The sequence below is a fragment of the Cnephaeus nilssonii genome, assembly GCF_951640355.1.
Source record: "Cnephaeus nilssonii genome assembly, chromosome: 14".
In the NCBI taxonomy this organism is placed as follows: domain Eukaryota; kingdom Metazoa; phylum Chordata; class Mammalia; order Chiroptera; family Vespertilionidae; genus Cnephaeus; species Cnephaeus nilssonii.
The window spans coordinates 77,504,295-77,528,511 of NC_137085.1; the positions used below are offsets into that span (position 1 = coordinate 77,504,295).

The 24,217-nt window shown below is 64.2% G+C and overlaps 1 protein-coding gene across 7 annotated transcripts in view; it reads right to left on the reverse strand.

Annotated features, from left to right (window-relative positions):
• Positions 1-24,217, reverse strand: part of WNK2 (WNK lysine deficient protein kinase 2) — a 113,976-nt gene that overhangs the window by 53,566 nt on the left and 36,193 nt on the right. For 6 of the 7 annotated variants that reach the window (XM_079789746.1, XM_079789751.1, XM_079789750.1 and 3 more), the window contains exons 3-14: positions 22,322-22,494; positions 21,890-22,110; positions 19,953-20,110; positions 17,747-17,835; positions 15,494-15,713; positions 9,920-10,202; positions 7,289-7,503; positions 5,131-5,262; positions 4,594-4,794; positions 2,675-3,223; positions 756-1,046; positions 284-330 (exon numbers count right to left, since the gene is read on the reverse strand). In XM_079789746.1, the coding sequence (XP_079645872.1) occupies positions 284-330; positions 756-1,046; positions 2,675-3,223; positions 4,594-4,794; positions 5,131-5,262; positions 7,289-7,503; positions 9,920-10,202; positions 15,494-15,713; positions 17,747-17,835; positions 19,953-20,110; positions 21,890-22,110; positions 22,322-22,494 (2,579 nt within the window). The remainder of the gene's footprint in view (positions 1-283; positions 331-755; positions 1,047-2,674; positions 3,224-4,593; positions 4,795-5,130; positions 5,263-7,288; positions 7,504-9,919; positions 10,203-15,493; positions 15,714-17,746; positions 17,836-19,952; positions 20,111-21,889; positions 22,111-22,321; positions 22,495-24,217) is intronic. The other variant, XM_079789748.1, reaches the window with a different exon arrangement.

Here is a 24,217-nt window from a genome sequence, read left to right on the forward strand (position 1 = left end):
TCCTGTAACCAGTTCCCTCCCAAACTCCACATGCCCATGCCTGGGAGCCACGGGGGATGGGGTGTGGGCCCTGCCCTCCCAGTCTCCTCCCCACCAGCACCTGGACCAGGACACAGCCTGGGCCATCGGACAACCAAACTCCAGCACGTGCTGGCCAAGACCCAGAGGCTCCCGGGGGCCCCAGCAGGTCAGGGAGGCCCCACTGATGTCAACAGAAGCCCTGCCACGTGAGGGGCCGGGCAGGCGGGTCCCCGTGACATGGCCGTGGGCCAGCCGGCCGTACCTCTCACAGCTCTGCAGGCCAGGCTGCGTGTCCTGGGAGGCCTGCTCCTGCAATAAACACGAGGAGGAAGGTCATGTCCCTCTCGCAGCCCAGCCCAGCCCAGCCCAGCCCAGCCCGGCCCGGCCGCCGCCCGATCCCTCCTGACTGTAGCGAGCAGATAGCATAGGGCAGCGGGCATGAGGGTTTCACCTTGTTGGAGCCAAGCTGATCCCTAAAAGCCGGGACCCTCCCCTTCCCAAGCACACTAACCCACTCTGGCCATCCCTACAAGGAAGCACACGGCCCAAGGGGCTTGTAAAAAAACCACACCTTCCACCTGGAATGCATTGAGGAAACTGACATCTGGGGACAGCAGAGGCCGGTGAGCAGGCACCGTGTGTCCCAACGTGCACATCCCACCTCCCACGTCTGGGGCTGAGACCGGCGCAGGGCCAGGCATCAAGGTGCCGTGCGGGAGGCCCAGCCCACACACCTCGGGAGCCAACTCCACGGTCAGCTGGACGGCTGAGCTGAGGCTGGAGAGCCCAGGCCCACTGGTCAGGGGCAGGTTGGCGGGGGGCAGCGCAGTGGACTGGACAGGCAAGCTCGGAGTCGCAGCCATTGGCGCGGGGGCCTGCGAGCTGGGGAGCTGCGGCAGGCGCTCGGGGGCAGCGGGGGGCAGCCCTTCCGGCACGGGCGGGGAGAGGACGGCAGCAGGAGTGGGCCCCGCGGGGGCCTGGGCGGTGACATCCACAGCATATGGAGGCGGGTGGCCACGCAGGATCTGTGAGCACAGAAGGCACACAAGTGGGAGTGCCACTGCCATCCGGGGCCCGGCGGCCGGCACAGCCTCCCTGTCGGGGCGGGTGAGCAGGTCTGGGGGTCTCGAGGCGCCCTCTCTAGGGCACTCACTCCTGCCCAGGAGAGCCCTGGCCTCTGAGAACACTTGGACAGACTTAGAAGAAACAAACGAAGGCGCTCTGAGTCCCACTTGTGTAAACTGTAACCTAGAACCAGTGAGTCTGGCTGAGCGCCAGCATCAGGCCTTGGACCGAACGCTGCCCTGCCTCCTGCCTCCTGCCTCCTGCCTCCTGCCTCCTGAGGGAGAAGCCCTGGACCTTGGCCTTCCTTGGGGTGACCTGGGAGCTGGGCCTGACTCCCCACTGTTCCCTCTTTAAAAGCTCTCAGCTGAAAAACGACAGGGTCGGAGATGAAAGGACCCCCGCTGGGCCTGCTAGCAGACTGCTCGGCCACGGGGAGGTGTGGGCAGCTGGCCAGCCCGCGATAAAACCGAGCAAGCGCAGTGCTACCGTGTGCCGGCCAGGCCCTGCCACCACGGGCCCCGAGCCTCCCCACAGGCTCTGGCTTTCCCCACACGGCCTTGACCCGTGAGTGGACGCTACTCTGAGCCGTGAGCTGCCCAGGGCCTGCGCAGCCAGGGCGCCGGCTGATGGCGTGTTTAAACCAACGCCATCCTGTGTTCAACAGAAGCCACCTTCCTTCTCCACGTGCCAGCCCCTCTGGCTCAGACGGCAAGAAGCACGCCCAGGAGTCTGCGCGACTCAGGACGCGCTCTCAGCCGGACTGGAGCGGTGCCGTGAGCTGGCACCTGGCAGCCACGCTGTGCGGTGGATCTTCCCGGCAGAACAAAAGGAGGCATCCGCCCACCTCAGCGGGGAGGCGCCCACGTTTTAAAAGGAAAGCACGGAGCCCATGGCACAGGCTGCTGAGGGTTAGGGCCAGTGGGAAGGCACCCAGGTGGGAGGGCACCACGTGAGAGAGTGCCCAGGCCAGAGGGTGGATCACAGCCTGACTCGAACACACGGGGCTGGGCAGGTGACAGAGCCACTCGGCGGCTCATCCAGCCAGCCGGTGCGTCTGCGTCCCTTCACTGTCCGTGTGCACCGGCCAGATCCCCTCCTGACCCTGGACATCAGCCCTGTCTGCCATGCCCACCCTGGAGCCAGCAGCCACATGCTCCAGCCACTGCCTGGACCCCAACTGTCAGATCCCCGAACCCTGGTGGCCCATTTCCCTGCTGACATGGGGGGTATTAACCTATCTCGTTTTGACAGGTGACAAGATGGAGTGTGAGCCTCCCCAGCGCCCTCAGAGGGGGCTGCCAGGCCCCACTAGCTGAGGGCAGGTGCCGGGCACAGCAAGGCTGGGACCCCACAAGCAGCTGCTGCCCCTACCGTGGGACCTCTGGCTCTGACAGGTGCTGGGAGTCGGAGGAGGCAGCAGACCCAGGATGAGAGCCAAGCCTGTGGGCAGCGCGGCCTGCTGGCCTGCCCCCCGGGGCCCCGCCCTCCAGCCACGGGCCAAGAAGGAGCAGAGCCTCAGGCCCTTTGCACCTTGGGCACCACAGGGTGTCCCAGTGCGGGACAGCAGGCCCTCCTGGCAGGCGGTTACCTGGCTCCCCCCCCGGGGGACAGCAGCCGGCTCCGGAAGGTGGGTGACGCTCGGCAGGCGGGGCTGCGGCAACACGGGGGGTGCTGGCTGCAGAGGGGCGGCCTGCACGGTCTGCGCCGTGTGGAGAGGAGAAGGCGGGACGTCACTGGGCACCATCTGCGGGAAGGCTGCCTGGTACACGGGCTGGGCCGGGAGCTGGGCCACGGCTGGGTGGATGGACAGGGTGGCCACGCCCTGGGAGGCCACAGCCAGCAGAGGGATGGCAGTGGCGGTGGCTGCCACGTTTGGCACGATGGTCTGGCATGGCATGGCCAGGGGTGCCCCGGCGGCGTGGGGAAGCTTGACCGTCGGCAGAGGCAGGGCTGGGGGCGCGGGCAGGGGGCCGGCGGCGCTGAGCGGGAGGCTGGGCAGGATGACGGCAGGAGAGAAGTACTGAGAGGGAGGCGGCCCCGCGGGCCCACCGGCCGCCGGCAGGTCGGGGAGCGCCGAGGGGAGGCTGTCGACTGTGGCCAGCGGAGCCACTGGTGGGATGACAGGAGGTGGGGGCATCTGAAAGAGAGGGAGCATGTCGGCCCCCAGGACAGCGCCGGCGCAACCAGGTTCTGCCCGAGACACTTCTGTGCAGCTGCCGCCAAGGGAACCCAAAAGGAAACCCAATTCAAATGGAACCAGGTGCATGGCACCGTCCACCAGGGAAGGAAAGACAGAGGGTGGGGTGGCCTGGGGAGCCCCCTTTGGCCCCACCGTGGAGGGGCCGCGGGCGGTTCTGAGGATGGCCGGGCATAGCTCAGAGTGCCCCATCAGCTGTGCCACCAGGACTGGGGAGGACGGGTGTCCCCACCGTGGGAGCGCCCAAACCTTCTGGTCCGAGGCACCCAGCACCTGGCCCCGGGTCTGCACTTCACACTCAGCGCTTCTCGGCCAGCGCTCTCTGGAGCAGGGCTGCCGCCTGGCGTGCATGGGGCTGCCTGCCGCCCGGCGTGCATGGGGCTGCCGCCCGGCGTGCATGGGGCTGCCTGCCGCCCGGTGTGCATGGGGCTGCCGCCCGGCGTGCATAGGGCTGCCTGCCGCCCGGCGTGCATGGGGCTGCCTGCTGCCCGGCGTGCATGGAGCTGCCGCCCGGCGTGCATAGGGCTGCCTGCCGCCCGGCGTGCATGGGGCTGCCTGCCGCCCGGCGTGCATGGGGCTGCCTGCCGCCCGGCGTGCATGGGGCTGCCGAGCACGCAGTGCCTGACTGTATGTCAGTGGCGCCGACCTCTCCCTTAGATTGTCAGATAAGGAAATAGCAACAGCCAACACAACCACAGACGTCTGCTGTGAATGAATCCAAACTCAACCTGTTTTGTCAGATTGGCAAAAAATACATTTCCGAGTGCTGCCGAGTTTTAGGAACCAGTCTGCGTGCCATGAGGTGACAGGGCTGGCAGCCGCTGCCCTAAAGAGAAAGCCGTTCTGGTGGCAGCACACGAGCGTCACACACACACACGAGCGTCACATGCACACGAGCATCACACGCACACGGGCTTGGGCAGCTCGAGGGCAGCTCGAAGGCAGGGACGAGGTGCAGGCCGACCTCTGGGCATTTGAAAAGCAACTCAACGCCGTGGCCGCCACCAAGCAGGAGGGGTTAACTAGACGGGAAGGGAAACCAAGGACCAACTGAGGAGGACGAGGGCTGCGGTGACAGCCGGCAGGCAGGAGCCTGCGTTGTGGGGAGCCTCGGGGACACTCGTGCCTTCCCCAGGAAGCCGCACGTCCCATCACAGCTCGGTGCCCCATGAGGCAAAGCAACCCCATGACCATCGCTGGCACGAGCCTGGGCGATGGCACCCGCACCAACATGTGCTGCCAGGGACCAGTCACGGGCCGCTCCGCCCGCCCACGGACAGCAGGAGGGCGGGGCCGGAGAGGTGCGGTACCTGCGGGGGGACTTGAGTGAGTGGCTGCAGAGGCACCGGTGGCATCTGGATGGGCGTCGGCTGCGCCGGGGCCACCTGGGAGGTCGAAGCCAGGTACGGCGGCAGGTGAGCGGGCACCGGCTGGAGAGGGCGCATGGGCTGTGGGGCCAGGACCTGCGGGGCCAGGACCTGTGGCAGGGGCGCTGGCTGGGCCAGCGGAGGCTGGAGGGAGAGGGGCGTCTCTTACACAGCGTCCCACTGAGGTGCCACAGGTGCTCGGACATGACAGAGACAATCAGTGAGTGTGCACACACACATGCACAACATGCATACCCCACACATACTTACACACCCAGCAGGGAGCCCAGGACATGCAGATCTGGGCGAACTGCTGTGTGTGAATGAAGCCCCTCCCAGTGCTCTGGGACTTGAATTCCACAAACACAAGAGACACCCCGCCCCCATTCCCATGAACACCTGGGCCCAGGACAGCCAAAGCTGATTGTCAGGGGAGACTGAGGCACGACGGTAGCCATAGGAGGGGCTTCCCACACTCACCTGGTGGCCCGAGGGCATGGGCTGGCCTGGGCCAGTCAGCACAGGGGCGAAGCTCACGGCTGGCTCCGGGAAATGCTGCGGTGGGAGCGAAGCACGGGTGGAGGGTGGGATGGAGCCCGCCGGCAGGCCAGGCTGCAGAGAGCACGGGGCACACTCAGTGGCTACCCTGAAGACCCCACCCCGCCACGAGCTTGACAGATGCAGGGACCCACACTCACTCCCCATGCCCATCACCTGCTAAGGATGGTTTGCCTAGGAACATGACTCACAGAAGTAAGGCAAAAGGCAAAAATGGTCACAACTCCTAACCAAGGAATGTTCTAGAACATTAGCGCCACAGAATACAATGCAATCGTGAGAAAAGACCATTATAAGGACTTTGGAGAATTGTGGAGAAACGCTTGTTGTGACAACAGTGGGGAAAGATAAAATGCATTTGCTTCCTGACTGTGTAACACACACATGTGTACACATGCACACAACACGGAAACGTGAAGGCAGACAGCCGGCCTGCAACCCGGGCCTCTGCAGAGTGGGGTCTCCAGCAGAGAGGGGATGGGGAGCCAGAGCCCGGGCATGGCTGTGGGGGCCAGTCAAAACTGCTGCTAACGTGTTCATTTGTAGGTGCAACATTGGGAGTGGGTTGTGTTCAGAAGTCTTGATCCGGCAGGTACAGGCTGAAATGTTTATGGGCAAAATATCTTCCTGTTTGGGATTTACTTCCAAATAGTGGGGAAGTGAGAAGCAGGAGGGCAGCCTGCGCTCAGCGACAGGGACAGTTCTCACTGGGGCTTCTGGGTGAGTCACGGATAGTCATCTGTCACCTGCAGCCTGTTCTCGGCCGTGTCCGCCTTCCGCAGGGAAGGCTGCGACAGCAGCACGGGTGGACGAGCCTGCCGAGCACTCACCGGGGCCCGGCCCGGCCCCAACCCCTCCGCCCTGCTCTCCTTCACCACAATAACCCTCCCCAGGAGACCACGGACACTGGGGACCCCCTCCCACTCTCTGTCCAAGCTGTTTCTGCATAAACAGGCAGAACATGGGAGAATGCATTCTGGTCGCACCCAGCTCAGCCTTCCCCGTCTGCAGGCAGGAGCTGGACAGGCAGGGCTGCCCGGACGGGCGGCCGGGAGCCAGAGGCCTGACCCTGCACCTGGAGAAGTGGCTCGGCTCCCGCCGGGCAAGCCCAAAGCCAAGACACACGCTCCGAGTAACTGGGCCCCGACGGAGCTGTGGTGCCGCTGATGACTAACTGTGCTTCACTTCACTTCACGAACTGAGCAACCCATCAATGTAAGTGGCCAAGGAGCCTGGGCTCTGCCCAGCAAACGCCGACTGCTTGTCCAGAGCAGCTTCCGAGCCCAGAGGACAGTGGAGGGAAGCGAGGTGGGGCCGCTGGGAGGGTGCGGTGGGAGGGAGAGCCGAGACCGTGCTCCAGGAAGGCCTGGCCCTGACCACTCCTAAGCCCAGGGGCCCTAAGTCTCCTGCTGGACCCACTGCACCACCTGCCTCAAGGGCAACTTCTCTGCCTGCTTTGCTTTCTCTGGCATTAAAATCAACATCTGTGAATATAAAAGTCTGAACGACCAAAAGACCAGTCGACAGGCCGCTAAGATGCGCACTGACCAGCAGGGGGCAGACGCTTAATGCAGGAGCTGTCCCTGGTGGTCAGTGCACTCCCACAGCCAACCTCCGCTGCTGGTCAGCCTCCTGCGGTCCCTCTCCTGGGCTGGCCGGCCCCAATTGGCCTCGATTACCGGCCAGGCCTCGGGACCCCACCCGTGCACAAATTCATGCACTGGGTCTCTGGTTGAAAAATAAATGCCAAATGTGACCCTTTACCCAGCCACTTCCATTCACCTGGGAGGCTTACAAATGATTCCTCACAGGCATGAGCCTTTCAATCCCGCTTCTCAAACGGCACTGAAAACGTTTCTCAGGATTCAGGCACCTCCACGCCTCACACGGGGTGTCACGGGCTGTTTTCTGCATGCCTCCCCGGCAGGCCTCCAGCCTGCAGCCTGCACTTCCCACACGGACGGACCTCCTGCGCACCTGCTCCGGCAGGCGGAGCTGAACACGGCCGTACAGCGGAGGGCCCATCCCCGGCTCCAGGCCGCATGCAGGGGCTCTTTGGGGCAGGGCCAAGCTGACTCACCGTGGCGGGCTGCGGGTAGGCCCCCAGCGAGGGCAGGCTGTGCGGCAGGCCGAGCCCCTCGCTCACGCTCACGCTCACGCTCACGGGGGCGCTGCACACGCTCTGGGCGGTGAGTGGGGCTGCGTCTGCCAGCGAGCCCAGCACCACGCTCTGCTGGCTGCTCTGTGAGTCCGAGTACACGGTGGAGCCCTGGCCGCTGTCAAAGGTGCTGTCCGCTGGGGAGGACAAAAGCACAGCTCAGAGTGGGACCCCCAAACGGCACCCCCATGACACTCCACACAGCCCGGGAGGCCAATGGGGGCTCACACGCACACTCAGCTCGTCCGCACGCTTTCTTCTGTGAGGCACACTTGTGCTTCCAGGTGGTGTAAGTAACGAATGTGCATCATTTTACATAACCAACGACAGAGCTGTGAGGGGCTCATTGCACCCAGAAACAGCCCTGGCAGCCCACCCACACAGCCTGACGCCTGGAGGGCTGCCTGAGGCCCCACAAATCCCAGGGGCCCCTCACACAGTCCTCACAGGCCAGGCAGCTGCTCCCGCCCTGGCTGAGACAGGGCCTCACACAGCGCCAGCCCGGCCTTGAAGGGAGCCCTCGTCCAGCCCTTCGAGGGCGCAGGGTCTCGGGAGGCCGGGTGTCAGAAGACTCCGGTCAGCTGTCCCCTGTGTCTTATGATGGGGAGGTTCCAAGACCCTGACCATCTTCACCTACAGTGACGGGGTCTGAAGCAGGAGATCTGGGTCCAAACCCGGCCCCCAAGTCACAGGCCGGGTCTAACTTGGCTGGAAAATGGGGCTGACAAGGCCCTCACCCCACAGGGGCCGTGAGAGGGGACCCGGAGGCTCTGCGCCTTTCAGGCAGTCAGCCCCACAGGGCCCGGGGCAGGGCCAGTGGGCGGGGCTGCCCACAGCTGGGGGCGGGGCTTGTGAAGGTGCAGACAGGGCCCACCGGCTCATCTGACCAAAGGTTCAAAAACTATTGAAACGGCACTCCCAGTCTATTGCTTCCGGATTCCCAAAGCTACACAAACGTTACCATTTGTCACTGATGTACACCAAGCTATTTCTACAGGGTCACTGTTCAGATGGGCAACATCATTTAAACAAATAAAGTAAAGGGGTGTCTTTTCAACTCCGTATAAAAATAGTTTCTCCCCAGGACTGATTAGGACTTGTTTTAACCGAGGAAGACGTACGAGTGCTGAGGCGGGAGTACGCAAAAGCAGCCAGACAAGTGGCTCTGGTTTCTGAGGTGACTGGCAGTCATTCCACTTATACAGAGAGAGAGGCAGACAGACAGACAGACGAAGAGACAGACAGAAAGGGAGTTCACAAGAGACAGAGAGAGACACAGAGGAAGACAGAGACAGGAGAGCCGCACGGAGGACGTGAGGAGACCCGACCAGTCTCACGCAGAGCAGCTCTAACCTCCCCGCGACGCGCGTGCACGTGCTTCCGTCTGTTGCCTAGGATGTGGTCCTTGCTCCGGGGTGTGCTGCTGGGTCCCTGTCTGTCCAGCCGTCTGTCCATGGGCACTGCGGCCAGAGGCACGGCTGTGCATGGGCGGCCCACTCTGGCCGAGTGAGGTGCTGAGTGTGCAGGGTGCTGTGGCGTGTGCCTGCTGCGTGTGAGTGACTGCACGGGCAGGCTATCTCGGGAGTTCCTGGCGTCAGTGGCCCAGGGAGGGCGCTCCCAGCTTTAGGTGCATCCTCTTCGGATGTGACAAAAGGCCATCTCTCCCTTCCCGTCCTAGACACCGGCCAGCTGACGGTTACCTCTGAGAGTGTGTGTGCTTTTTCCTCCAAAGTTTATGCACGTCAATTGACTTTTTGGGTTTATAAGAAAATGGAGTATGAGGCTATAGCAGTTTTATTCTCCAAAACAAACTCGAGGAGGTTGGAAAGGAAGCAAACAGTAAGCAAACTGTCTCAAAGCGACACCAGCCCCTGCTTTCAGTCAGAGCCCACTCTGAGAACCCTCACTGTGTTAATGGGAAGTGAAGGGTGTGCCTACTGAATACATCACACAGGCTGGTCCACCTTCCCACTCACACAACCTAACAGCGGCCCACAGCGCTGCCTGCGACTCCGAGCTCCTCCGGACAGGAAGGCCGCCCCTGCCTCGGCCACAGCGGCGGCGTGGGCACGGAGGGCACGGCGGGCACGCTCCTGCCCGGATCTGCAGAAGCTGCTCTGGTCCAAAGGTCTGAGGTGGAGCCAGGCACGAACGGACCCCACCCCCACCGGTAACACACATGGTCTCAAGGTTCGACACTAGAAGGCAGGTCACCCTGGGCACAGACACTCCTGAGGACAAAGGTCACACAGCGTGGCCACTCCACCTTCAGCCCCGCAGCCCTCGGACGCCCTGTCCCGAACAGACGTCACCCGGTGTTGAGCCCAGGGCCCCAAGCTGCCGGCCGTACCCTCCAGGGGGAGAGGAGCCGCGGAGCTGCTAACCCGCGGGCTGGCCGGAGGCTCTGGGGGACCTGCACGTCTGTGCCCACCTGTCCCGGGGAGCTGGCCGAGAGCTCTGTGCAGCACCAGGGATGCTGCCACGCCCTCCCGGGCAGAGCCAGGGGGCCCCCCACACCCGCAGGAGAGCCGGGGACGGGAGAGCAGCACTCACAGGCCAGGGAGGTGGCACTGGCCGGCAGCGCGGGGGGCAGGAGGTGCTGGTCCGCCTCGGGCTCCTCGGGCTCGGGCGGCCCTGCCTGCGCGTGGTAGGTCACCTGGACCTGCAGGGGCGCGTGCGGAGCCCTGGCCGTGTCGGGGCTGCCCGGGTCCTGCCGCTCCGGCGGCTGCAGCGCTGGCCAGATCCTCTCCCGCCGCCACTGGATCAACGCCACGCGGTCGCGGATGGACTTGGCCACAATCTTCACGTCGCTCTCGTGGAAGAACCCGGACTCGATCTGCAAAGGGACCCCCTGCCGTTACTGGGACCGTTTCCCCTCCCCCTCCCACACACCCCACTGCCCAGCCTGTCCTCCAGCCGCTCTGCCACTGCCCGGTCACGGGGTCTCCGCACAAAGCCCCTCCTCAGGCCCCGCTCCCACCCTTCAGGGACGCTCCCACCATCCCATGAGGACACAGCCTCCGTGCCGACTACGCCCACAGGGGGAGTGACCCTCGGGACCTCACTGACGTGAGCTGGAGGGAGGGAAGCAGCCTACTGTCTGAGCCCTGAGGCTGCCTGGCCCCCCACCCCCACCCCAGGCTGCCCGAGCAGGATGGTGTCCTGGCCGAATGCATGTGCTCGGGGGCAGGGACGAGGACCCGAGGCCAGTGCTGTTCTCGGCATTCTCCCAGAAGGCACGGCTCCGCAGCTGGAGGCCAGGGCGGTGTGCACCATGCCCGGCAGCATTAGGGACCCGGCGCACCCCACAGGGTGTTGGGGAGCATTTGTAAAGGAGCGGAGGCTCCTGGGAAACACCGGCTCTCTCCAAGGAGATTCATGGTCAAACCACACAAGAGGGGAAGCCAGGCTCCTGGCCGCCACTCGGGATCCCCGTGCGGAACAGGGAAACCAGAGAAGCCTGCGGTGCTGGCCGGGAAGGGTGACCGCGCAGTCTCCAGGCGCAAGAGACACACACGCAAACGTCGACAGGCGTGTGGCGCAGGGCGACAGCCCACGCGCGGGTCCAGGTGGGCGGGAAGAGGGCAGGGGCTGGACGTGCGGGGGCATGGGACGCAGGAAGCCGGTGCCAGTGCCGGGACATTCTGAGCGTCTACGTGCACTGTGCTACCACGGCGGGTTAAAGGGTGTGTCCACACGCGTACACCCAAGGGACACAGGTCTGCGGGGCAGCAGCGGGAGTGTCCCTGCGGTCCGAGGTTACAAAAGGGGGCCACGTACGGGCATTCCGTCTGCCTGTCCCTCTCCTGCCTGTCTCTCATCTGCGTCCGTCTCAATCCCTGTCTCTACCTCTCTCCTTTTGTCTCTCAGCCTCAGTGTCTCCCTCCCTCCCTCCTGGGTGACTGGCTCACGGGAGGCCACGTCATGAACGGGCCTGTGGAACAACCTCCCCGGCCGGAGACTGGGTCTCCCACAGCCAGGTCAGCCCTGGCCACACCCAGCCACACCTCACGAGGGGCCCTGACCCCAAACCGCCTGCTAAGCCACACCTGGACCCCCGGCCTTGGAGAATGGGGAGAGGTGTGTGCACAGTGGGGTTGGGGCATTTGTTGCACAGTAAGGGTAACTCACCAACGGAGCAGATAACCTACTGAATAAAGCCACGCTGTGCCCACAGAAATAGAAATTAAGAGCCTGGTGCAACAGAGACATCTGCCTAGTTCCAAAGTACCTCCCACAGAACAGGCATTCATCAGGGCTGCACTGCAGACCGCCGCCACGCGATCACAGGGAGTCCGCAGGCGCACCAGAGGAGCGGGCTGCCCAGCCTGCGCACAGGGCTCCTGAAGACAGAGCCTGGCCGCGGGGCGCTGAAGGATGGGCCGAGGGGCCGGCCGCACTCGGCTCTGACCGCCGGGAGCTGGGCAGCTCCGTCCTGATCCGAGTGCGTGGGGAGCAGGCCCCGGGCGGCCCAGCGGCGATGCCGTCACAGTGCTTGGGCGCATGCTTGCAGCCCTTCGGGAAGTCTGTGATGACGTCACTCATTCAGGAGACGACTCTGACGGGATGAACCACCACCCGAGCGTGCCGCCCCCCCAGGCTCAGCGGGTGAGAGCAGGGGCCAGGCTGGGGGCGGCACGCCCCGCCCAGGGCACAGCCACCTGAGCGGAGGCCCTGAAGAGAGGCTGCCCTGGCTCCTGCTGCCACTTCTATTTCTGCCCGTGACCCACTTTCCTCTGCTGCACGCCCAGACGCCACGCCTCCCACAGGCAGCCTCTCCAGGCCTCACTTCTGTTTTCCCAACCAGGGAAGATTGCAGCCACATGGTATGTCACCCCGAAAGCCCCATTACCGGCAGGCTGAGGCAGAAGGAAGGTTGGCACATAACCTCGAGAACCCCCTGTGCTGGGCTCTCCCCCCATGCCCGGGGCCCACTGCGGGGAACCTCCAGATCAGAGACCTGCCTTCTCTCAGCCCCAGGCATCATCTTTCTGATTCACGCCCTCCACCCCATGTCCCTGCCTGAGGACCTGCTGGGAGGAGAGCTGTCCTCCCTGCTCCTCCCACCCTGAGGGGCCTCGTCAGAACCACAGCAGGTGCTGGAATCTCTCCCCTCCCCCAGTGCTCAGACCTCAGCCCCCAGTGCTCACTGACCTCAGCCCCCAGTGCTCACTGACCTCAGCCCCCAGTGCTCACTGACCTCAGCCCCCAGTGCTCGCTGACCTCAGCCCCCAGTGCTCAGACCTCGGCCCCCAGTGCTCGCTGACCTCAGCCCCCAGTCCTCAGACCTCAGCCCCCAGTCCTCAGACCTCGGCCCCCAGTGCTCGCTGACCTCGGCCCCCAGTGCTCGCTGACCTCAGCCCCCAGTCCTCAGACCTCGGCCCCCAGTTCTCAGACCTCGGCCCCCAGTGCTCACTGACCTCAGCCCCCAGTGCTCAGACCTCAGCCCCCAGTGCTCACTGACCTCGGCCCCCAGTGCTCACTGACCTCAGCCCCCAGTGCTCACTGACCTCAGCCCCCAGTCCTCACTGACCTCAGCCCCCAGTCCTCACTGACCTCAGCCCTAGAACGAGGCAGCACCCCAGTGCGGGGTCATCCTGTGCTCTCGCTGAGTTTCCTTGTGAGTGACTTCCATCTACAACAACTGGCCCGTCTCATTCATGGCGTCTGTTACGCTACTTTGGGAGAAGTCTGGGCTGAGTTAAGGCTGCGGGGCAGTGAGCCTCCTCAGGTCCTGGCGCTGGCCCAGGGCCGGCTGGGAGGCCTGGGGCTACAGAGGCCCGGACCCGGTGCCAGCTCTGGGGTTTACGGTGGGTGGGGAGGTAAGAACCGGGCCAACAGCCACAGGACCAGCATCAGCACAAGGCCCAGCAGGAGCCACAGGGGCCAGGCTAGCAACCGCAGGCAGCGCTTCGGGTCAGCACAGCCGCTCCGCCAACCCGCCTGGCTCCACGCAGAGCAGTGGGGACACGCTGTTCTGGTTTTGCCTGGAACTGAGCACGGACGTGCCTGCTGCGTGGACTGCGCTGCAGGGCAAGTGCTCCACAGGGAAAGCTCTTCTGAAGGAGACGGGGGAGGGGCAGAGGGAGGAGAAACACAGGCCCAGCGCCTCCACCGGGACCTGCCAGGGCCTGGCGAGTCGGGGGACGGGGGGGGGGGGGGGGGGGGGGGGGGGGGGGGGGGGGGGGCGGGCTGGGCTGCAGGAGGGCAGGCATCCGGGTGGGAAGCGTCCTCCAGGGAGGTGGGCAGATCCCAGAGAGGGCAGCTGGGGCCAGACCCCTGAGCAGGAGGAGGAGCTGTAGGCTGAGGGGCAGGCAGCACTGGGAGGGCCCCGGGGGACCCTCTGTGCCAGCGCCCCCGCGGTCCAGGCACTGCACACTGGACCGCCTTGGCTTCCCTGAAGCGAATCCCTGCGGGCGCAGGAGGCTCCCTGTGCCCACGCTGACGCAGAGAGGGCGCACTGCTGGCCACCCGCCTCCCCAGGCCCTGGCCCCAACCTCAGAGCCCAGAGGCACCTGTGCCCCAAGGCCGTCCCAGGGCGCACCTCAGCTCCTGGGAGGGCCCTCTTCCTGCCCGGTCCGTGTGCGCTGAGGGCAGTGCCGTGTGCCGGGTCCCCAGCCCGAGGCCCTCCAGGACACTGCACAGGACCCACACCCGAACGCCGCCGCGCGCGTCACTTATTGTGCTTGAAGTTTCAGCGGAGCGCGGAAAGGGCGGCAGCGTGAGGAGGAACTGCGCATCCCAGGATGCGGGCAGGGGACTGTGGACACGGGACGCTCGGTAAATGCGAAGCAGTCCCGGCCCCGCTGCAGGGCCGGCCTCCCGGCACCGCGAGACCCTCAGTCGGTGCGCAACTCGTGTCTGCTCGTGCCTGGCAGCTGGGAAGGGGCGCGCTGGCCCTGACCTGGGAGCCGGGCCCCCAACAGGACATCACACCCCCTGCGAGTGCGGGCCCGTCCGGTGGAAGGTGGGGCCGTGACGGGCCATCGGTGCCCACTCCGTCCCCCGCTGGCCTGCTGCACCCTCACCTCACCACGCGCCGGGGCCCCCGCGGGAAGCTGCACCTCTTCCGCCGGCCCCGCCGCCCACTTCCTCCTCCTGAAACCACGGGGCCGGCGAGTGCGGCGGGCAGCCCCCCGGACGCACCGTGACTTGTGGGCACTTCCGACAGACGTGCGATATTCAGTAACACTGTTTAGAGAAGGCGGGCTCGGTCTGCCGTGACAAAGGCGTGGCCAGGCCCTCGCCCTCCGCAGTGACCCTGCTGGCTCTCACTCCTGCCCAGTTTTTCCAGGAAAAGTCGGTCTCATCAGTTTCCCCCGATACCTTTCCGCTCTCCGCGACCCTGAGCACGCCCGCCTGCTCCCGCCGGCTCCCGGGCCAAATGCGGCTCAAAACACAAGGTAACACAGATCCAAACGCAAAGGCCCGCATTTACAGTCGGCAAGGATCCGGTCAGAGCAGGGCCTTTCCTGGCACCCGTTTCTGAGCCACGTCCCGCATCTGGGCAGCGGGTATCCGACCCACGCTGTCCCTCAGACACACGCAACACGCCCTCATTCCCGACGCCTCTCACGGCAACACCCTTCTGGCTTTGTTCTAACCTTGGGAAACCACAGGCTCTCAAAGCTGTGCCCCACAATTCCACCGCCCACCGCCCACCCACACCCTCTACCGCTCACCCACACCCTCCACCGCCCACCCACACCCTCCGCCACCCACCGCCACCCTCCACTACCCACCGCCACCCTCCACCGCCACCCTAGCCCTCCACCGCCACCCTCGCCCTCCACCGCCCACCGCTGCCCTCTGCCGCTCACCCACACCCTCCACCACCACCCTCCACCGCCCACCCACAACCTCCACCGCCCACCCACACCCTCCACCACCACCCTCCACCGCCCACCCACACCCTCCACCACCACCCTCCACCGCCCACCCACACCCTCCACCACCACCCTCCACCGCCCACCCACACCCTCCACCACCACCCTCCACCGCCCACCCACACCCTCCACCACCACCCTCCACCGCTCACCCACACCCTCCACCGCCCACCCACACCCTCCACCACCACCCTCCACCACCCACCCACACCCTCCACCGCCCACCACAATGACACTTTACCATCTCCTGTGCCACATCATCTGGCGTCTCCTTCTCCAGGTCGAAGGTAAACTCTATGGCCCCATTGTCCTTGGGCTTGCCCTTCAGTTTCTTGGGGTCCTCTACCCAGAGCCTCAGGGCAATGGTGGACTTCCTGCCGTGGTCCTCCTCAGCCAGCTCCACCCTCACGCCCGTGTCCTCCGCGAAGAAGGCGTGGCTGAGCAAGTCCTTGATCTCGTACCTGGGGAGGGAGCAGCTGCTGGGGCGGAGGCCACCGCTCTCCGGACCGTCCGAACCACCTGCTGGACTGCTCTGCCCCCAGGGCACAGAGCAGCTTACAGTGCACGCCCGCCTCCTGGGGGACAAGACTGCTCCTGAACACATCTCACTGGGCAGCATTGGAGGCTCTTCTCTGATGATGAGAAGAAAGCATGCCCGGGGTGAGAGACCCCAGGAGCCCAGGGAAGGCCGGTCAGCCAGGCTCTGCGGTGCAGACACGGCCGCTGCGGGCAGGGACCCGGTGTCGGACACCTGGCTCCAGAGGCCTGAACGGGGTTTTCTGGAAGCTCCTCAGGACAGGGCAGGAGCAGCGGCTGGGAGTTGCCACGGTAACCATATTCAGGGGGTTTCTGGAAGCTCCTCAGGACAGGGCAGGTGCAGCGGCTGGGAGTTGCCATGGTAACCACTTTGCCTCCCCCCCCGCCCCAGCATTCCCAACACTAGCTGCTGCTGGCAGAAATGGATTCATGCACTGTCCCAGCACAGCCTCCTCCCAGGGTCAGCTCTGTGGTCACCACGGCTGCGAGCTCCAGTGCCCAGCCCGGCGGGGCCGGCACACGGCAGGCGACCGGGCGAGGTCCTGGCCGGGCGTTGGAGTCCTGGCTAGGAGGTGGTCTCGCAGGGTCTGCGCGAAGGATTCTCTCACCCTACGTGGTGTTTCTATGCTTTTCTGACAGGGGTTATAGCTCACAATTTTTTAGTATTTCTCCTCACATGATAACCTGCAAGGGGAGGAGAAAATGTCCAGAGACCAGGACAGGGCCCTTGCCCGAGGACGATGGCTGTGGGGAAAGGTAGGGACCAACACTGGGCACAGTGCCTGAATGTGGGGCTGGGAGGCGAGGGCTGAGGGAGAGGAGGAGGAAGGGAGGGCGACAGATGAGCAGGACAGGAAGGGCAGGGGGAAGGCAGTGGAGAGGGGCGCAGGGGGAGGGAGGGAGGAAGGGAAAGAGGGGAAGGAGAAAAGCTCAAAGCCCAGGCCTTGTTTCCTGCTGAGCAGCTGAGGGAGAGGCCTGAGACCACCTGAGGAGGCAGGCGGGTTGGGCGGCCTCCTGGACTTGAACGTGATAAGCTGCAGGAGGTTTGGGATGGATCAGACACAGATGCATGAGATGTGCAGCCTGGAGTTCAGGAGAGAGAGCAAGACGAGCCGCACAGGGAGGCTGGGCACGGGGAGGCTGGGCACAGGGAGGCACAGGGAGGCTGGGCACAGGGAGGCATGGGGAGGCTGGGCACAGGGAGGCACGGGGAGGCCGAGCACGGGGAGACTGGGCATGGGAAGGCTGGGCACGGGGAGACTGGGCACGGGAAGGCACGGGGAGGCTGGGCATGGGAAGGCTGGGCACGGGGAGACTGGGCACGGGAAGGCACGGGGAGGCTGGGCACGGGAAGGCTGGGCACAGGAAGGCACGGGGAGGCTGGGCACAGGAAGGCTGGGTACGGGGAGGCTGGGCACGGGGAGACTGAGCATGGGGAGGCTAGACATGGGGAGGCTGGGCATGGGAGGCCGGGCACGGGGAGGCACAGGGAGGCCGGGCACGGGGAGACTGAGCATGGGGAGGCTAGACATGGGGAGGCTGGGCATGGGAGGCCGGGCACAGGAAGGCACAGGGAGGCCGGGCACGGGGAGGCCGGGCACGGGGAGGCCGGGCACAGGGAGGCCGGGCACGGGGAGGCCGGGCACGGGGAGGCCGGGCACGGGGAGGCTGGGCACGGGGGTGTCCTGCAAGTCGGGAAAAGACGGATCCACCAGAAACAACACAGAGAAAAGGCAAGTGAGGCCTCAGGAACCCCCTGGTGGGCAGGAAGCTTCCAGCAAAGGAGGAAAGGGGGCTCCAGGACAGTCCCCAAAGTCGAGGAGTGTATTCTAGGGCGTCCCACTGACTACCAGCGGGCGGGCTGGCACCCGGGAGTCCGTGGCCGAAGCTCTCTGCAGGCCAGCCGGAAGGGTTTCAGCGGGGGAAGTGCCCCAGGCCAGTGCCGCTGGGAACTCACCTCTCCTCCTTGTTTTTGCAGATGCACTCCCCAATAATCTCCTTGATTTCGGGATCGTGCACTTTCTCAAAGCTGGCCGGCTTGATGCCCTGCGGAGAGAGGCAGAGTCACTCTACGGGGTCCCACTCCTCACACTGACCCCGAAGCCCAGGCAGGCAGTGCACCGGCTTCGGGTGGGGAGGCCGGTGGGCGTGAGCTGGGGAACAGACTGGGGACCCACGCCCACTTTGGTGCCTGGAGGAGGGGAGGCTGGAGGAGGAAATGCCCCGCACAGGCCAGCCTTTCTCCCACCCCTTGCTCCAGGGCGCTAAGAGCAAGATCTGTAGTCACTGCGGCTGACGCTGACGAAGGGCCGCGAGACCCTGGCCCACTGAGGCCACCGCAGGGTTGATTTCCTAGGCCTGTAGCTCAGGCTTCTGCAAACGACTGTGCTATGCAGTTCCACCACCCAGTTCTGTGGCCAGCGACCCGGCCAGGTGGCCTTGAGGCAGGGGTGCCAGGGTGTGGACAAGCATCCACACAGACCAGAGCCCCAGCGGGCAGTCACCGTGCGGCCTGGACACGGTGCGGGCAGAACCGCAGGCAACATTGCAGGTGAGGGGCCAGACCACAGGGTTTATTTGTCATCTGCGGGAGCGCGGGGTTGACTGAGGGATACCCGGTGGTTAAACATTTAAACACACTGAGGGCTCAGCCATCATGTTCTTTCTCCTTCAGCAAGACCCCACCTCCGAAGGCCTGTCCCGTGTCCTTTTCCGTGTATAGAATGGGAGCACACACTCCCACAATGAGGGCGGACAGGCCAGGGCAGACCAGAAAATGCAGGACCCCAGCCACTCCGCAGGCCAGGTGAGGCCCCACTGCACCCACCAACCCGGACCCCCAGGACCACACCGTAGCCAATGGGGTCGTGCTGTGTCTGACGCGGGCGAGTCTGATACGGGACCCTGGGCTTCAGGAGCGAAGAGGGCCCCCGTGGTGGCGAGACAGAGAAAGGCTTCACGCTGCCGGAGGAAGGGCAGCCCTGTGGGCGGGTCTGAGGAACTCCCACAGGCAGGGGGGGCACACTGGCACTTACATCTCTGAGAACCGGAGCCCCCAAAGCCGGTGGAGACTGTGCCAGAAGAACAAGGCACAGTTCCGGAGGGCGCCGTGTCTGGGCTCGTTGCATGGAGCCAGGGGAGCTGACAGCCGAGGGCACAGTGACCCCACTGGAGCCTGGGCGAGTGTGGGTGCACCAGGAGTGAGCTGGCGGCAGGAGCACGGGTGTCACTGGCCTGAGGACACACTGAGGGCCGCTTTCGGGGGACGCGCGGCCTGGCTGTGCCCTGCTTTCCCAACCAACACGGTGCCCCGGCGCCTCGGGACCCGGGCCACGGCTTGTTTTCGGGGCCCAACAGGGCAGTGGGCTCAGCCCGTCGCCCAGGCCAGCAGACGGGCCAGAACAAGGGTCTCCAGACGGCTCCTCCCACACCCAGAGCCAACACCCAGGTCTGGCGGGGAAGCTGCTCTCTCAGCCCCGCCATCCTGGAGGAATGCCCACAGCCTCTCCTGCCAGCAGCACAGGGGGCGCACACCCAGCCGGGGTCCTGACCGCCCCAGGGCCTCCGACCCCAGCCCTGCTCTCCTGCCTCGAGGCCCGAGCAGCACACAGGAGGGGCTCGGAGCTCACACGTGACCACTAACTCAGAACTGAGAGCCGAAGGAGAGAGCCGAGCGACCTCCCAGGATGGCTCGGGCGTGTGCAGGGGGCCGGTGCCTGGGGTGCAGAACCAGGCTCCTCTGCAGAAGCCAGGAGCCTGCGGAGGGGAGTGCTGTCTGGGGGAGCCCACGCAGGGCTGCAGGCGCAGACAGGGACAGACCAGGGCCCGGAACAGCCCCGCCCCCTGCGCCGCCTTAGACCTCCCCCGGTGCTCCCCGCAGGCAGACGGCTGCGCAGGGAGAACAGGTGGTCGGTCCAATTAAATCCTGGGACACACCAGAAGACACAAACGCCCGCGGCCCCCGGCACGGCCCGGAGGGCTCCAGCCTTGCAGCGCTGAGGCCCTGGCAGCCCGGGCACTGTTCCCAGCACTCGCATCACTGCTGCGGGGGCTGCCGCCTGCAGCCCGGAGGCCGGCTCCTCGCTCCCCATCCGTGACACGGCGCCCTCCTCTCACAGCAGCTGTGACTTCACCAAGGCGCCCGCCCGCCCGCGGGCACTCACGCAGGTGACCTTGCGGTAGATCTGAGCGGCGTTCTGGCACTCCGAGTAGGGATACTCCGAGGTGGCCATCTCCAGCATGCACATCCCGAAGGCATACACGTCCACCGACTCGTCGTAGTGCTCCTCGTACATCTCGGGTGCCATGAATTCGGGGGTGCCTGTGCCAGAGCAAGAGGTGCAGGGTCAGCGGTCCAGAGCCCCGCCCCCATCCACGCGCCGCGCAGCAGGTCCCGGAATCCTGATTCAAACAGGACTGTTCTGTAGACAGAGGTTCCCGAAAACCCGTCCAGGACCCTCCTGATTCTGGCTGGACCAGCCCACAGAGCTGGGGATGCTGGGTGCCTCTCGGGCAGAGCACAGCGCAGTCCCCGCCGCAGGCCCAGGGGACCAGAACAGACAGAGCCGCGGCCACCACAGAGCTGCTGACACGGCAGAAACCCAGAAAGGCCCAAACATCCCCGACAGGCACGGCGCACGGCAGAGCGTGGGCAGCAGACCAGGACGGGCGCGGCACGGGGGCCGCCGGCCGGCAGGTACCAGGTGGAGACTGCTCGTGCGTTCTAAGCACACAAGGTTTTCAAATAATGTTCACTCTGAATGTTAAGGCCGTGATCACTTACCAGAGGCAGAGTCAAATACACAAAATACACACGCGTGTGCACGCTGACCTCCCGGTGCGTGGCCGTGAGCACGGAAGGGACTCCCCTGGCAGCTGTGATCACAGCCGTTTTCCTTAGTGACGCTGGTCTAGGGTTTTTAATTTTTCTGTAGCAATTTTGCTCTAATGATCACTCCTTTTGTGAGAACAAGTCCAACTGAGCAGGTCACACTAAACACCAAGGGCTTCCTCTTCAGGGAGGCTGCTCTTGAACTTCCCCGCTGACGACGGGAGGTTTTCTGAAGTCCAAGTTTTTTAAAAGCAGATGCAAAATACCATGAACTGGCTGTTGTGTTAGAAAGCATATGGCGGGAGGAAGAGTGTCTTCAAAATGTTTATACTGCAGCCCTGGCCTGTGTTGCTCAGTGGTTGAGCATCATCCCGTGCACTGAAAGGTCACGGGTTCGATTCCGGGTCAGGGCACATGCCTGGGCTGGGGGAGTGCAGGCAGCAGCCAATCAGTGATTCTCTCTCATCACTGATGTTTCTCTCTCTCCCTCTCTCAGATAAATGCGAACCTGTCCTCAGCTGAGGATTTACACAGCTGTCTCCGTGCTGTCGCATGGAGGCCCTGCAGCACGTCAGCGTGTTCCAGATGTCTTGAACCCCATAAAGAGCTGCCCCAAAGCCCCTCCAAGCTCTCTCTTGGCAAAGCCAGGAGGCCCACTGCCTGAGGCCTAGACCCCGTGGACAAAGAGCACCCCCTGCTTGCCAGGAGCTCCCTCTGGCCACACTCAGATACCAGACACACCTGTCCTCCCCGCACCCCGCCCCAACTGCAGCCGGGGCCCCGGCCGCTGTGGCTCAGTGGTTGAGCACCATCCAATGAACCAAAAGGTCGCAGGTTTGATTCCTAGTCAGGGCAATGCCTGGGGCTGCGGGCTTGATCCCCAGCAGGGGCGTGCAGAGGGCAGCCAACCAATATTTCTTTCTCTCCCTCTCCCTTCCTCTGAGGGCTCCGGCCAGAAAGGCTGCAGCGTGGCTCTCAGAGGAGGAAGAGAAAGGCAGAGGCCAACACAGCCAGTAAACCAGCCTCCACAGTGAAGCCCCAGACCGCACCCACCCAAACACTCGTTCACTCCAGGCCCCAAATACCTCGGCTCCTCAGATGCCGGGGGGTTCCCCACCTGCAGAGGCCGCTCCCCCTTCCTGCTCCTGAGTGCCATAGCCCACAGGCGCCAGCCAGCCTCACCACCCGACCCACAGCCCCTCGCAGGCCCGGGAGCCACAGCCTGGCTGAGGGGCAGAGGGGTGGCAGGCCCGGGAGAGCTGAGCTTACCTATCACACTCTTGGCAAAGGATGCTCTCTTGAGGGTTGCCAGGCCCAGGTCGCCAATCTTGACGGAGCCGGTGGGCCCGGTGATGAAGATGTTGTCGCACTTGAGGTCCCGGTGGATGATGGGGGGCGTGCGGGTGTGCAGGAACAGCAGCCCCTTCAGGATCTGCCGGCACCAGCTGCGCAGCACCTTGGGCTTCATCACCTTGAACCGCTTCAGGTACCTGCAGGGGAGGGCGTGGCTGCAGGTCCCGGCTGCTCGCGTGTGAAAGGGCTTCCCGCTGCGGCGGGCCGGGCATCTGCCACCCACAGGGCACCCTGGGAGACAGGAGTGCTGACCAAACGCCAGGCGGGACCGCCGGCTGCTGTGGGCCGCACCCGGGCCGAGCCCACCCTGAGGCCCCGCGGCCAGGGGGCAGGCGGGGCCGCACTCACGTCTTGAGCGTCCCGGAGGTCATCAGCTCGGTCACCAGCACGATGCACCGCTTCCCCTTGGCGCTGGACTCCCAGAAGTCATAGAAGCGCACAATGTTGGGGTGCTGCAGGCCCTTGAGCATCTCGGCCTCCTCCTTGAACCGCTGCCGCTCGAGCTTGGTGAGCTTCCGGTCCTAGAGAGACACGCACAGCTGAGCGGGACAGGGGCACGGCCTTTCACAGAGCCTGGTGATCCCAGGAGGTCACTCCCTCATTTCCTTTTGCTCAGGGAGCACAAAGGAGGGGGAGAGGGAGGGGAGGGGAGGGGGAGAGGGAGGGGGAGGGGGGAAGGAAGGGGGAGGGGAGAGGGAAGGGACGGGGAGGGCCCACCCTGAGGAGGAGCCCCTAGCTCATCAAAAAGATCTCTACCTCGGTTGGTTACTGTTATCCAGTGCACTGAAGGGTCACAAGTTCAATTCCTGGGTGAAGGCACATACCCAGGTTGCGGGTACAATTTCTAGTTGGGGCACACACAGAGGCAACCAATGGATGTTTCTCTCTCACGTCGATGTTTCTCTCTCTCTCTCTCTCTCTCTCTCTCTCTCTCTCTCTCTCCCCTTGATTCAATGAAAGACATATCCTTGGGTGAGGATTAAAAAAAGAAAAAACCAGAGCAACCTGCAGCCACTGCAGTGCCCATGCCCCCGCCCTAAGCACACGGGCGGCTGCCTCGGGCACGCCTGGGATCCAGGGCTGCGCAAGGCCAGCACTGACCTGGGACTCTGAGGGCCTGTTCGTGACCACAGCCGTGACAACCAGCAAGCCAGGAGAGAGCAGCGCTAACGGCAAAGGAGCAAGGCCCGAGTGCCAGGCGCGCTCACGTCGGTGCTGGGTCAGGCACACGTGCGGCGGGGCCTGGGCCATCGGCACCCACGCCCTCAGCACATGGGAGCACACTCCAGCACCCCAACCCCAAGGCCACACCTGCCCCCACACCTGCCACCACCCAGGCCCTGCCTGGTGGGTCCCAGCAGCCTCTGTGTCTGGCTTCCCTCACAGATGAGCCTCACCTCCACGGGCCCCCATGTCACCTCTGTCCCCGTCCAACGGGCCACACAGCCTGGCAGCACACACCCGGCCCTCCCACCAGAAGGAGCCCCCGGGAAACAAACACAGCTGTAGGTGGAACGGGAGCTTTGAGGAGTTGCAGGAAGACAGGAGAGTTGCATGTGGACAGACGGTGGGAGAAATCAGAGCTGAAAGGAAACACAGGCCTGGACTCCTGGGATATTTCCAAAAGAGCCCAACGGCATAAAGATTCCAACACACCCAGAGAGGAGGCGGGGAGGGGCTGGGGTCATCGGGTCACCGGATTCTATCCCAAGTGGTGCTCTGAGCATTAGGCACCCTTCCCCACAAACCCCCATCAGCCTCTCCATGCAAAGTGGGACCAGCCAGCACGAGCACCCACAGAGCAAAGGAATACCAGGAGAAAACAAAGACAACTTCGAGAACATCTAGCTCATGTCCTCTAAGGTCCAGGACGTTGACACACATAAATGAGAGCAAGCTTCTACTGAAAAAAGAGCAATCAAAATTCCCGGAGAACCACATCAAAATGACAACTAAAAGACAGAACCACATCATTCAGAACCGCCTGAAATTGGGTTGAATGGAAGCCCTACAACTAGAGAAGCAAAGAAAGCACACTGAGGCTGGAAGGAGGGGCGGAGGCCCAGAACGGGCTGGTCCAGCACCCACCTGTGGTGTTTTTATTTTTATTTTTTTAAAATATATTTTATTGGTTTTTCACAGAGAGGAAGGGAGAGGGATAGAGAGCCAGAAACATCTATGAGAGAGAAACATCGACCAGCTGCCTCCTGCACACCCCCCACCAGGGATGTGCCCGCAACCACG